General features: G+C 39.1%; 1 protein-coding gene across 1 annotated transcript; it reads right to left on the bottom strand.

The window, feature by feature from the left end:
• Positions 1–2,136: 2,136 nt before the first annotated feature.
• On the bottom strand, positions 2,137–4,217 carry LOC125250222 (olfactory receptor 6N1-like). Its single transcript, XM_048162713.1, has one exon. It carries the CDS (start codon positions 4,005–4,007, stop codon positions 3,060–3,062), a length of 948 nt encoding a protein of 315 aa, XP_048018670.1. The 5' UTR covers positions 4,008–4,217; the 3' UTR covers positions 2,137–3,059.
• Positions 4,218–12,344: the final 8,127 nt, after the last annotated feature.

Here is a 12,344-nt window from a genome sequence, read left to right on the forward strand (position 1 = left end):
AAGTGTTTATATTCGGACTATTTCAGACATGACTGGTAGGACTCGCCGCAGAGTATCACAGTAACTGCGTGACTCGCCATAGACATACATGGAGAAAAGTAGCTCCAGGCTAGAATGTTCCTCCGCAAAACGCGTGCAGTTCTGTTTATTAACCGCTAGAGGGCCAAAAATCGCGGACAGCAGCTTTAAGTAAAATGATCAAGATCTACCAGTTTGGTAATAAAAATAATCTTAATGCAAACGGAAAACAAGATTATTACATTATCACATCAGAAAGGCATTTAATTTCAATGAAAATGAAGAAAATGTTCTAAAAGTGGAAGTAAATTGCCTAACGAGTGTTTAACAATAATAAAATAATTTACACTCTTATTATTGCATCCTGTTAAATTATTATTATTTTCTCCTTCTTTTTTTTGCATGTGGGATACCATGAAAATGAATATTAGTTCAATAACTTACCTTTCTGCCAGTTTTCACCTTTGATATTATAACAGTGATAAGAATTAAACTTGCATTGAATCAGAAGTATGCGGACATCATTTTGTCACGTGCTGTTGCCATGGTGAATCGTAATATATCGGAGCTCCATTGATGATGGCTTTTCATAGTCGTGGTGCACGCGCTTAACTCAGAGTCAACCTACTTAGAGTTGACTGAACTAACTCAATTCAACTGTTCTGAAACAGAAAACTCAGAGTTTCCCATCTCAGAGTAAGTCAACTCAGAGTTCAAGTTTTAACTCAGAGTTGGTTGAACCTCCTTTCTGAAACAGGCCCCTGTTGATGTTCGAAGTGTTGTCAAAAAAAAGCAGAGGCTAGCTAGACCCTCCCTCTTCCTCCTCCTCTTCCCCCTCCCCTCCCCTCCGTGCTTCCTGAAACAGTCATGAACGCGCATTTAAAATCATTCTTGTCGGTTATTGGCTGGAGCATGTTTATTATGTTTCGTGGTCCAGGCTGCACCAGATAGTTTTTGTTGCCGTTTTTGGAGCTTGTGGCGACCACAGAGGCCGCGTTTTTTTACAGTGTGTTCAGGGGACAGGCAGCTAGCGAATAGTGAGATGTTTGCTGTATGTGACAAAAAATGTTTTGGCCTAAAAACGCATGACATCGCTTAGAGCACCTTTAACAAAGTTCCTTGTAATCCTAGACTTGCATCCCTTGAACCAAGCTCTTCCCAGGCTCCCGTTCATGATGTTAATGCTACTTTAATGGCCCGTTGCACATTGAAATGTGGACTGCTGCCCTTTGGGCTGTCCAAATATTATGAATTATTAAATGAATTATTAAACTGATGCTGACCAGTCCTCAAAGATTCAAAAATTACGCAAAAGTTAAATGGTCAAATAAATTCAGAAACGATAACTGCATGAAAAGTAAATCATTTTAATTTATGCTTCACATTTAAATACGCAGTGTAATGCGAGACTGCCAATTCATTTCATTGCGTTTTAAATCAGGTGCAGTTGTGTTGCACTGAGAGTTAAAGCGCACAGAGACAATCGGCAGAGAAATGTTACAGATAGTTTTATTCCATCCACACGCACTGAAACACAAACAGTTCTGCAGCGCACATCAGTCACATTCTTCCACCAACTAATGAAACTGTCTGTGCTTTACTGCGTGCACAAGAATAAAACTAATGTTATGCCGGTTTATGCAATTGCTTCATGTTGTGTTAATGACAGGTAAAAGGAAAGCAAAAATTCTTGATATTTAATGTTGTGTCTGCTGGTTTTATTTCTTTAACAGCTTAAAGTATAATGCACTGTTATGTACAGGCCGTTTCACGTTTATTTTCACGCAACTCTTACTGTGCCTATATGAGACTTTTCGCATGGATTCGCAGTCTTTTAGTTCATATAATTTATGCTGTCATCAATAGAAAATTTTTTTTACTTATAGCTGTTCTTGTAACAGTATAGAGAGAATACAAAGTAACCCCAATTTTGCGTTGAGTAAATTGCGTGGTGGCGCAATATACATCTGTTCCCATTGTCTCACTGATAAGTTACTGGTATACTGAGGTGCAGTGACTTTTTATTTTAAAGATTACTTTATTTTAGCCTGTTTGAAGCACACTATAATGATGCCATTAGCAAACTTCAAGTGTACTTGGAATGCCATTGCAATGCGTTTTAAAATCACTAAAAGTTATCAGTATAATATTAATCTATGTTCAACACTCTTACAGTGTAATTGAACTGCAGTTGTAACATCACCAAAATATATTTGAGGATTATGCTGAGTGAATTCTGCATTTTAAATCTTAAATACAAGAGTATATTTAAAGTGTACTAAAGTATACTTCGGATAGTTCCACTTTAGCATAAACAAGTATATTAAATGCAACTTTAGTTGAACTTCAGCACTGCTTTTGGACAACTAAAATGCATTTAGTAAAAAATTGGTTGTTCCAGTTTAGCAGACTTTCAGTATACCAATTTATAGCATGCCACAAATACATTTAGTTAAACTAAAGTACATAGGAATAAAATGTGCTTAAGTATACTATTTTTTCACTAGGGTATACACAACTGTAAAACATCAAAAATGATTTTGAACATGTGTAAGTTTGTTTCATTTATAAATGCAGACCATTATAGGCAGGCAGTATATTTTAATCTCGGGATGCACTGAGCATATCTGAGCAACTGTTAAATATCCAGCAATACAATACAGAGACCAATACTAAATACATAAAATTGAGGCCAATCTCATTCCTGACTTTTGCCCCACTAAATTTCAAAACATAATTACAATTACATTCATTTTTAAATTCATTAACATGTATGAAAGTTAGGCTAAATCCATCTAGTTAAATACATATCAACGAAGCATAAAAATAAGTGTAGGCCTACATAATTTTATGTTTTCATACAAAAAAAACAAAAAAAACAAAAAAAAAAAACAATATATGAGAAATTCTTATGATATGGCTGAAAAGGAAAAACCTACTAGCTATTACAATTTGTACTTTGTTTTGAATAAAATAAAACAATTTCCATAATACAAGTTGTTTAATATTTAAGATAATAAAAATCTTTGTTTGTGACTTATTCAATCCGATATTTCCACTTTTGTTTTGAAAAACACTCTCATGACTTGCTTCCGTAGTCTTGTCAGATTTAGTCCATAAATGAGGGGGTTTAAAATAGGTGGTATGAGTAAAAATTCTAGAGCCATGAAATTACGTAAATCTTGCGGCAAATTTTTTGAACCATAACGAGTGTACAGCACGTCAAACAGCAATGCAACGGTCACATTGAGCAATGCAAGAAGATGTGGTACACATGTTTGTATGAATTTATGCTTGCCCTCTTTTGACTTTATGCATTTTCCAATCAAGTGAATGTATGAGCAAAATATCAGTATTGCATGTCCAAAATATATAATAATGACTACATACCCAATCACATTATTTACTGTTGTAGAAAAACAGGAAAGTTTAATAACTGACCAATTTTCACAATAAAGCTTTTCAATAATAGAGCCACATAATTTTAGTCTTGATGTTAATACAACTCCAACACACATGCAAAAAAATGGAGATAGCCAGCAGAAAAGGATACATTCAAGAATCCTCTGATTGGTCATTATTGAATGATACTCCAGTGGTCTACATATTGCCACATATCTGTCATATGCCATCACTGTTAATGTTGAAAAATCACACAGAACAGATGAATAAATGACAAATATCTGAAGCAGACATCCAGCATAAGAAATCACATGATACTGGGATAATAAATCATACATGAATTTAGGGTAGAATCCAGCAGTGCCAAAAAGTCCATTTATACACAAATTACATATAAAGACATACATTGGCTCATGAAGCCTCTTCTGCGAGATTACAGTGTAAATTATGGTTACATTGCACAACACAATTAATAGATAATACAATGCAGTCAAAGAAAAAAACACAAATCTGTTTCCCATTGTTTCATTTAGTCCAGAGAGTGTAAATACTAAGACAATGGATTCATTCTCTAGTGGTGGCTGCATCAGGAATGATATGCAAAATCTTGTGATAGTGATATCATTATGCACTAAAATAGGTTGATTTGAAATTGAAAGTTGGATGATTTTAAATGATCAGATAGTCAGCTATTCAGTCTTGTTATCCAACAGAAATATATTTAGTATGCTAAAGGTAGTATACGCTGGTTCTTCAAATGAAATAATTAAAATAATTAAAATCTTACCAAAATCTCTTTTTCGTACGTTTGACAGAGTGCTGTGTGAAAGGTTGATCTGGTGTGATATATATGGAGACTGGTCTCATGCTAGCTGCCTTGTTTGTGAACACTTGTAATACTCTCTTGAGAAGCTTTTTTTTTTTTTTTTTTTTTTTTTTTATATGTCAGTCAAGTCAAGTCACCTTTATTTATATAGAACTTTTTACAATGCAGATTGTGTCAAAGCAGCTTTACAGTTATAACTGGTATCTAATTTTTCGCTGCACTGCAGCTCTTAAAGAAAATGATGTCATTGTCCACCTAAGTAAATTCAATATTGATTCATTACCTCTGTAAGAATCAATAGTTATTAATTTAGTTAATTTATCTATATCAGCACTGGAGTAAACAGTGATGTCATCCAGCTCAGTTCAGTTTGCATACAATGGTGTCGATGCAGGCAGAGCAAAACATTGTTGAATATCAAATGTCAAGTGTCCCCAACTAAGCAAGCCAAAGGCGACAGCAGCAAGGAACCCAAACTCCAACAGGTGACATCAGGTGGCAAACAGGTGTCAAAATTGTAAGGACTTAGCCTATTTATTAGCTCAATTTAATTGTTACAGGGAATAAGAATTGAATCAACTGTAAATGATTCACTGTAAATGATTCAGAATTAATATTTAACACTTCATCAATTACTCGTCCAGCGAAAATTGAGGTTAGAGTATTTTACCAATTCTGGATAAAATATTATTCTGCGGCCAACAGTAACAATATTTTATTATGATTATTGTTATTATTGTAATTATTATATTATAAGCAAGAGGTAACTTGATCTTTTACGTTTAAGGCAGTAATTTGACACACAGCACAAGAAACTCGTATATGTGAAAATCAAAACAAGGTTTATTGACTACTTCTAATGATTACAAGAAACTAAGGCTAAACACACACACACACACACACACACATACATACATACATGCACACACATTCGCGGAGTTGATATGAGTCATGAAAAGTCCCAAGTTCAGTGCTAACTTAACTCATAACCTGAGGAAAATCACAAAAGCAGAGCTTTGGCTTGATTCTTTAGGTTTAAAGGAGTTTCACCAGTTTCCAGCAAGAGAGAGAGAAGTTTGCTTGTACCTGCGTTTGCTCTGACAGCTGAGGTAATCGGGTTGTTCCGTGACTCGTGTACAGCGGAATCCCGTTCTGGATTGGCTGTCTTTCAGGTGACGTCTTCTCGGAAAGCCCTGTGGGTTGCGCGGAAGCTTTGAAGGATGTTGCTGGCTGGTGCAACTGTTCTGAGCGTCTGGCTTGAGCGGCTCTCTTCTTGGGAGACTTTGGTCAGATATTTCACGAAGTGTTTTGGAGTCTGGATGTGACGGCTGTTGAATGATCAGCGGCGCGGCTCGTGGTTGAGGAAATGGATGGAAAATCAGCCCCGGTCAATCAGTTCTCAATGACCCTTGGTCATGATGCTTCCACGACTGTGCTTCAGTCCGACTTCTGACCGATTTCTGACTGATTTCGAGCGCTTTCTGACCTATTTCTGACTTTAGCTTGTTCGGACAGCATAGTTTTAAAGGAGCAATTTTGGCTCCATCCTTCAGATGCGATCCTCCAATGAGACGTTGCTACGGGGATTAGACACGCCTCGTCTATTGTCTATTGATCACATCGCGTGATATCTGCAGAACATTATCCTGTTTTATTAACAACTTTATAAAGTTTCTTAATATTTTCCTGATACTGAATTTCAATGTTTCATTCACACAGAATTACAGAGAATTATAAACTCTGTATTTAGAGCTCAAACATGACACACTTCTTCCACACATATTACTAGACTGACCTAATTAAAAACAATGATTATAAGAGAAAGAAGATGCATACAGGAATACAAACATATAATGCATTGAATCCAACATGTTAGTAATCACATCATAGCAAATGTTATTCTGGATATAGTTAATACTTTAAGTAATTGACAATTGTCCCTTTTGAGATTCAAGATTGAGTCCTTAAGCATAGTTTAAACTTTGACCGGAGTCACGAGTGACCGGGTCAGGATGGATTGCTCACACAAGGGAGGTATTGATAGGACAGATTCGTCTTTAAATCCGTTGATGGGTGTTTTCCTGTTCCGTCCGATCATACAAGAGGGTTTTGTGAGAGAATCAATTTAATGATTTAATTGTGATCAGACCCACGTGATAGGTTCTGATTAGTTTATTGCTGATGAGCTAAGAAGTCCTTTAGACAGAGTCCTTTGTTAAAAGAAGTCACGTCATCACTTCTGTTAAGGCTAGGTGTTTCCTGTCAGGAAATGGATCTTTTGGACCAAATGAAGCTTTGTTCAATCATGTTGTTCATTGATAAAGTCATTGGTAAGTTCTGTCGAGCGAGGCCCTACAAAATGGAGAAAAAAAAAACCTTGGGAGAAACCAGGCTCAGTCGGGGGGCCAGTTCTCCTCTGGCCAACAGCGAACAGTGCATGATTATGATTCAGGCAGCTTTCATAAGTCCGATTGGGATCGCAACAGTCAAAGTATTTATTCAAGTTCCATCTAGTTGAGGATAGCATTTATCACGCCGGTATTGGACAGTTTGTTGAGGATCTGTGCCACTGGCTGTCATGTCGATGAGGGCTTCACAGGGGATGATCTAGTTGACACAATCTCAGCTGACATTTCAGGACTGCGTTGTCGTCATGTCTAGGTGCACATGCTCGATCTCACCTGGATACAGCCCAGATCCGGCTTACTATAGTAAACCTTGGGATAAACAGAGAGACTAATATTAGTGTAGATGCCATTCTTCTTCTGATGTAACCAGTACATCTGGTGTGGTCTGTAGGAAGTGTTCCCGGTTCCGGCTGACCTAATTTATGCAGCCTAACAATCCTTTAACAGATTTGAAAATATCAATTGATCAATATCAATCAGTCTATACCGGGGTGTGGTAACTTGGTCCTGGAGGGTCACTGTCCTGACGAGTTTAGCTCCAGCTTGCCTCAATACACCTGCCTGGAAGTTTCTAGTAATAAATGAATCATTGATTGGTTGGTTCAGGTGTGTGTAATTATTGTTGGAGTGAAACTCTGCAGGACACATGTAAGGCATTAATCATAAGGAGCCAACAATATTATTTATACAGTCATATGAAAAACAGAAGTACACACCTTTTGAATTCTATGGTTTTACATATCAGGGACCGTATTCACAAAACATCTTAAGGCTAAAAGTAGCTCCTAAATCGCCGATTTAGGAGAAACTTTTAAAAATAATGGGCGTGTCAGTCTTAATTTTAGGACTCCTAAATTTTTGCTCTAAGAGTATTTCACAAAGCATTTTAGCGCTAAAACTAGCTCCTAAATCTGTGAAATGTTAGGAGTAGTCAAGAGGACTCCTAAGTCAGACTCCAATCACAAACAGTCCTAATCCACCCAAAGACACTGTACACCATTGAGGCAATAGCGATAGAGCCTTAGGTGCTGAACTTTTTCTTCATAAATGCAGTTTACATTTTGATATTATAGATATTTAATCTACGATGAGACGGCAAAAAAAAAACTTTTAACAAATAAATAATTATTGTCCGATTACCTGTGGCAGTGGTTTTCATGAGTTCACACTTACAAATGATTGAATAGAGTAATAAAATATATAATAAGCGTATTTGGTATACTGTTCAAGGGGATCGAGGGCTCTGAGCTTGAAATTTAGCCCAAACCCAAAGTTCTCCCCATATCCCCAGCCGAGAGTGAGGAGCGGGGGTGGCGGAGGGATGCAGAAAACTGTCAAAGTAACTATAGGGCGAGTCAGCTCTTCGTCTGTGTATTTATTCCTCTTCTGATTAGAAAGACAGTTTGAATGTATTCCTCCCAAACTTTGTTTATAAAACATAATTTGTCCCTTGAATTCTGCATTCTTTTGAGATGCAGACATCCAAGAGGCGGACAATTAACCATATATACTAGTTTAATTAGTGACACTTAGCCTACATTTTAAAACCTTTATTTGACTATGGCAACATTTGTATTTTAAAACCTTTATTTTAATATGGTAACATGACACGTCATTCTACAATATTTCTATGATTAAATCGCTGACTCCTCCCTCATCAGCCAATCACTGTGTGTATACTCCATAGCAATGAGGTCAACCCCACCTTTACTCTTAGCTTAAGACTTTCTGTCTATTCCTTAGTAAAAGTTTGCCTTTGTGAATAGGTTTTAAGAGAAAACTCTTAGCTAAGAACTTTTACTGCCATTTAGGAGAACTCTTAGTAGGTAAGATAAAATGTTTAGTGAATACGGACCCCAGGACATTAAAAAATCACCTGGTCCTTGGCAGGTCTAAAATTTAGGTAAATACAACCTCAGATGAACAACAACACATGACATATTACGCCATGTCATTGTTTATTTAACAAAAACTAGGCCAAATGGAGAAGCCATGTGTGACAAACTATGTACACCCCTACTGCTTCCATAAAAATTAAGAAGGTAAGTAGCAGCCAGGTGATGCTAATCAAATACCCTTGATTAATTGATCATCAGCAAGAATGACCAACCAGTTTGCGGGTCTGGAGCATTCAGGTGTGTGTTTACATGATGCTAAGGAGGAAAGACATCAGCGATGGTCTTAGAGAAGCAATTGTTTCTGCATATCAATCTAGGAAGACCAATCTTACAAGGCCATTTCCAAACTATTTGAAGTCCTACAGTGAGGAAGATTCTCTTTCGAAAGGGAACTCAATTCTGCGTTCGAAAACGCTATGGGGAACACCTCCGCGTGAACCGGTGTCTGAAACAATATCAACTCACGACAATTCTATTGGCTGGTGACAGCCTATGACGTCATCATAACACGACCCGGAAGTATAAGAAGCGCCTAGAGAACCAGTCAGTATCTTTTTCGTCTTCAGGGACTGTTTTGTTTTAAGCAATATCAAACTGATATTAAGTTAAGACTTTATGTCTGACATTTCATTATTTCTGACAAACATTTCAAGAAGTGTGTGCATCCATGTCCCATAGTGTTGACATCTGATCACATACATAACTTATAACGTTGTCTTTTATGAGAACAAAAGAGCATGTACAGGCATTTCTCGTGGGATCTGCCTGTTCGTTGCTGTGAGTGTGTTTAACTTGTAAAATGCTCCACTTTCTTCTGGTCTTTTCCTTGAGAGGAAAAGGACCGGCAGCTGTACCTAATGGTTCGGGTCTTACTTTTGCTGAGGCAGAGTAGAGACTAGATCAAGGGGTTTTCAGCTGGAGTCTTGTTGAAGGGGTGAAATTCCCCACAACCTTCGACGGCTAATGGGAGAGAGCTGTGTGAGGCCTGCTGAATTCATAATCAGTTTTCCTGTATAGGATGCGGACTAAGGGCCCTGAAGTTCCATTAGGTTGGCTGGAACGATATATTATTAGGATAATACTTTGTTTGTCCCCTTTTTTGGATGTGTTGGCTTCAGATAATGAAGCCACCGTTCATATGTATGCAGATGTCGGCTTTAACTAAGCCTTTTACTGTAGAAATTTAGTATTCTCAGAGTTTGCCTCCTCTCAGTTGAGAGTCGTTGGTAGAGGCTGTTGTTTCTTAGCCCCAGGCAGATCTAGCTTATGTGTTGGCCTTATAGGCCCACAGCTATAGCTGGCCTAGGCTAGAACTAAGGTTTAGGCGGTCTGCTAGTAGCATTTACGCCTTTTTTATACTACCCCTGTTATGTGAGTGTAGTTTTACCTAGTTCTGGCCTACTCTTATCAGAGTCATCAAGCCAAGGCCCATTGTCCCTTCGGTGTAGGTGCAGAATAGATAGCAGCTAAGGTAGCAGACTAATTGCCAAGTCTCCCTGGTGCCGTTGTCTCAAGCGGTGTAGGCCCCTTTTCACTATGTGAATAAAAACTTTGTTGCTGTGGCCCCACTCCCCAGAACTATCTAGTGGTACTTTAACTTCAGTTTTTCCCCTGAACTCCTTAAACTATATTCAAGCTTGAATGATATGGTTGTAGCTTTTTATGAAAGCTCCTGTTCCCTAGGGTTCAGTACAGATTGTATCTGTTTTTGGTGAGAATTTCTGATGTTAAGTACCCACCCTGTATTCTTCAGGGTTGGATTAATAGTACTCCATTGTTGTTCAAGGTCAAGAGTAAAAAGTGTTTTTACGGAGTACAATGCCTGTTGGAATGTGTGGATAAAATGAAGCTCAGGTTGAGCTAAACTAGTTAACCTCACTAGATGGTTTGGTTTTCAGATTTGGCTCCCTTAGAGCTTAGACACTGCCACTAGCTGACGCCACGTGTCCTTCTGGAGTCGCAGGCCCTGGCACTCCTTCAGAGCATGATGCCGTGAGTTTACTCCTCTTGCTTAAAAAGTAAAAGGTGTTTTACTGAGTACACTGCTTGTTGGAATGTGTGGATAAGATTAGCTTAGGTTGTGCTAAACTAGTTAACCTCACTGGAAAGTTTGGTTCTCAGATTTGGCTGCCTTAGAGCATAGACACTGCCACTAGCTGACGTCCATGTCATTCTGAAGTCGCAGGTCCTGTTTGGACCTCCTCTAGAGCATGATGATGTAAGTTGTACTCCTCTTGCTTAAAGAGTAAAGTATTTTTACTGAGTACACTGCTTGTTGGAATGTGTTGAGGTAGACTGTAATATGTGGGCACTCTACAGTCTTATCTGCTAGTTAAACTCGGTTCATTCTGAGCGAGTTCCATGTTTGTGGGATCTTGCTTATCAGCAAGCAAGCTGTTCTAGGTGTGTGGCCTTCACGGGCCGCCCTTTAAGATCCCCCCCCCATCCCCCACATCTGGGTGTTCTTTAAGCAGATTGAGCATGTAGTTTCACATGTTGGCCTTTCGCAAGGCTGCTGTGAGGTATTTCTAAACAATGTAGAATTTGCATCATGTTGCAGGCCCTTTCTGGGGCCTCCATGAGTCTGTGCCCACAGTACAGTTTATCTGTTAGGTTGAGCTCTGTACTCCCTCGTTTGAGGGTTGTCCTGCATAGTACTTAGCTCCCTAAGCTGGTCAGTGTTTGAAGACCTCTATGAGGCCTCCCTATTGAGGATCAGCCCCCAGGCTGGTAAATGTACTCCCCTTATTGGGTTCCTTTAGAGTGCACACCCTTCTCAGTGCAAATAATCACGCGCTGAATAGATCCTAAGATTGAGCAGAGTGTTACTCCCCTCATTGGTAAGGATAAAAAGCGCTAAGCTGAGTCCTGCTCTCCGGGATGCCCATCTCTACACTCTGGAGTTGGTTACTGCCTCTTTGCAGTCACTCTTACTGGATATCTTCTCTGAAGAATGTGATTTGAGACTCTGTGATCAGACAGGTTGTTGGCCAAGACTAGGTTTCTGTAAAAGTAAACCAGGTCGGCCTCCCTGGTGGCAATCAGGGTCGACTATGTTCCCCTGACAAGTGACTGGCTAGGGTTCCCTCAGGGTTCCACATTCCCTTAAAGGTTCCCTCTTTCTCTGAAAAGAAGTTTGGTCCCAGAAGCCTTTGAGCGGCCTTGGTAGGCCTTCTGAGGAAGGCCTCTTGGAGGCTTTTTAGCTTGGGCTATTGGCCATAGGGAATGCTGTCACTGACAGCCTATGTATGACCCATAGGGGGAGTGGGTCTGGCACATCACTTGAAGCTGCTAGTTCTGACGTTTGTCTAGCCATGTCATGATCACTAGTGGGAGTGCCCTAATCAGTCACTAGAGGGCACTCCAACCCAGACTCTTGTTTTCCACAGACTACATTTCCCATAACCCACTTCCCGGACTCATTATCCCGTCATTGCACCCAGCTGTCTTGTGATTATGTTCATTAGTGTCTGTCTATTTATACTTGGTTTGTCTCTGCTTTTGTTATCGTGGTTTCACTTTATGTCACCGGCTTCTGTTTGTTTTCTGTTTGGACCGCTTTGTGGATTTTGACCCTTGCCTGTTTGTGGATTACATTTTGGATTACCCCATTAAAGCTGCATTTGGATCTTACCTTCCTTGTCTCTGTGTTAGCGTGACAGAAACCATGATCACACTTAGATTCCAGCAGCATGAGCTTCAGGATTCTTCCGCCAGCCACTAGGAGGGAGCGTATGGCTCTACTTCGGGCAGTAATGGCCCTACGACAAGGGGAATGGGAGGTAGGGTGTT

Source organism: Megalobrama amblycephala, linkage group LG1, assembly GCF_018812025.1.
Source record: "Megalobrama amblycephala isolate DHTTF-2021 linkage group LG1, ASM1881202v1, whole genome shotgun sequence".
NCBI lineage: Eukaryota > Metazoa > Chordata > Actinopteri > Cypriniformes > Xenocyprididae > Megalobrama > Megalobrama amblycephala.

Coding starts and splice junctions, on each gene's coding strand:
- LOC125250222 (XM_048162713.1), bottom strand. CDS start 4,007: ATGCAGCCACCACTAGAGAATGAATCCATTGTCTTAGTATTTACACTC.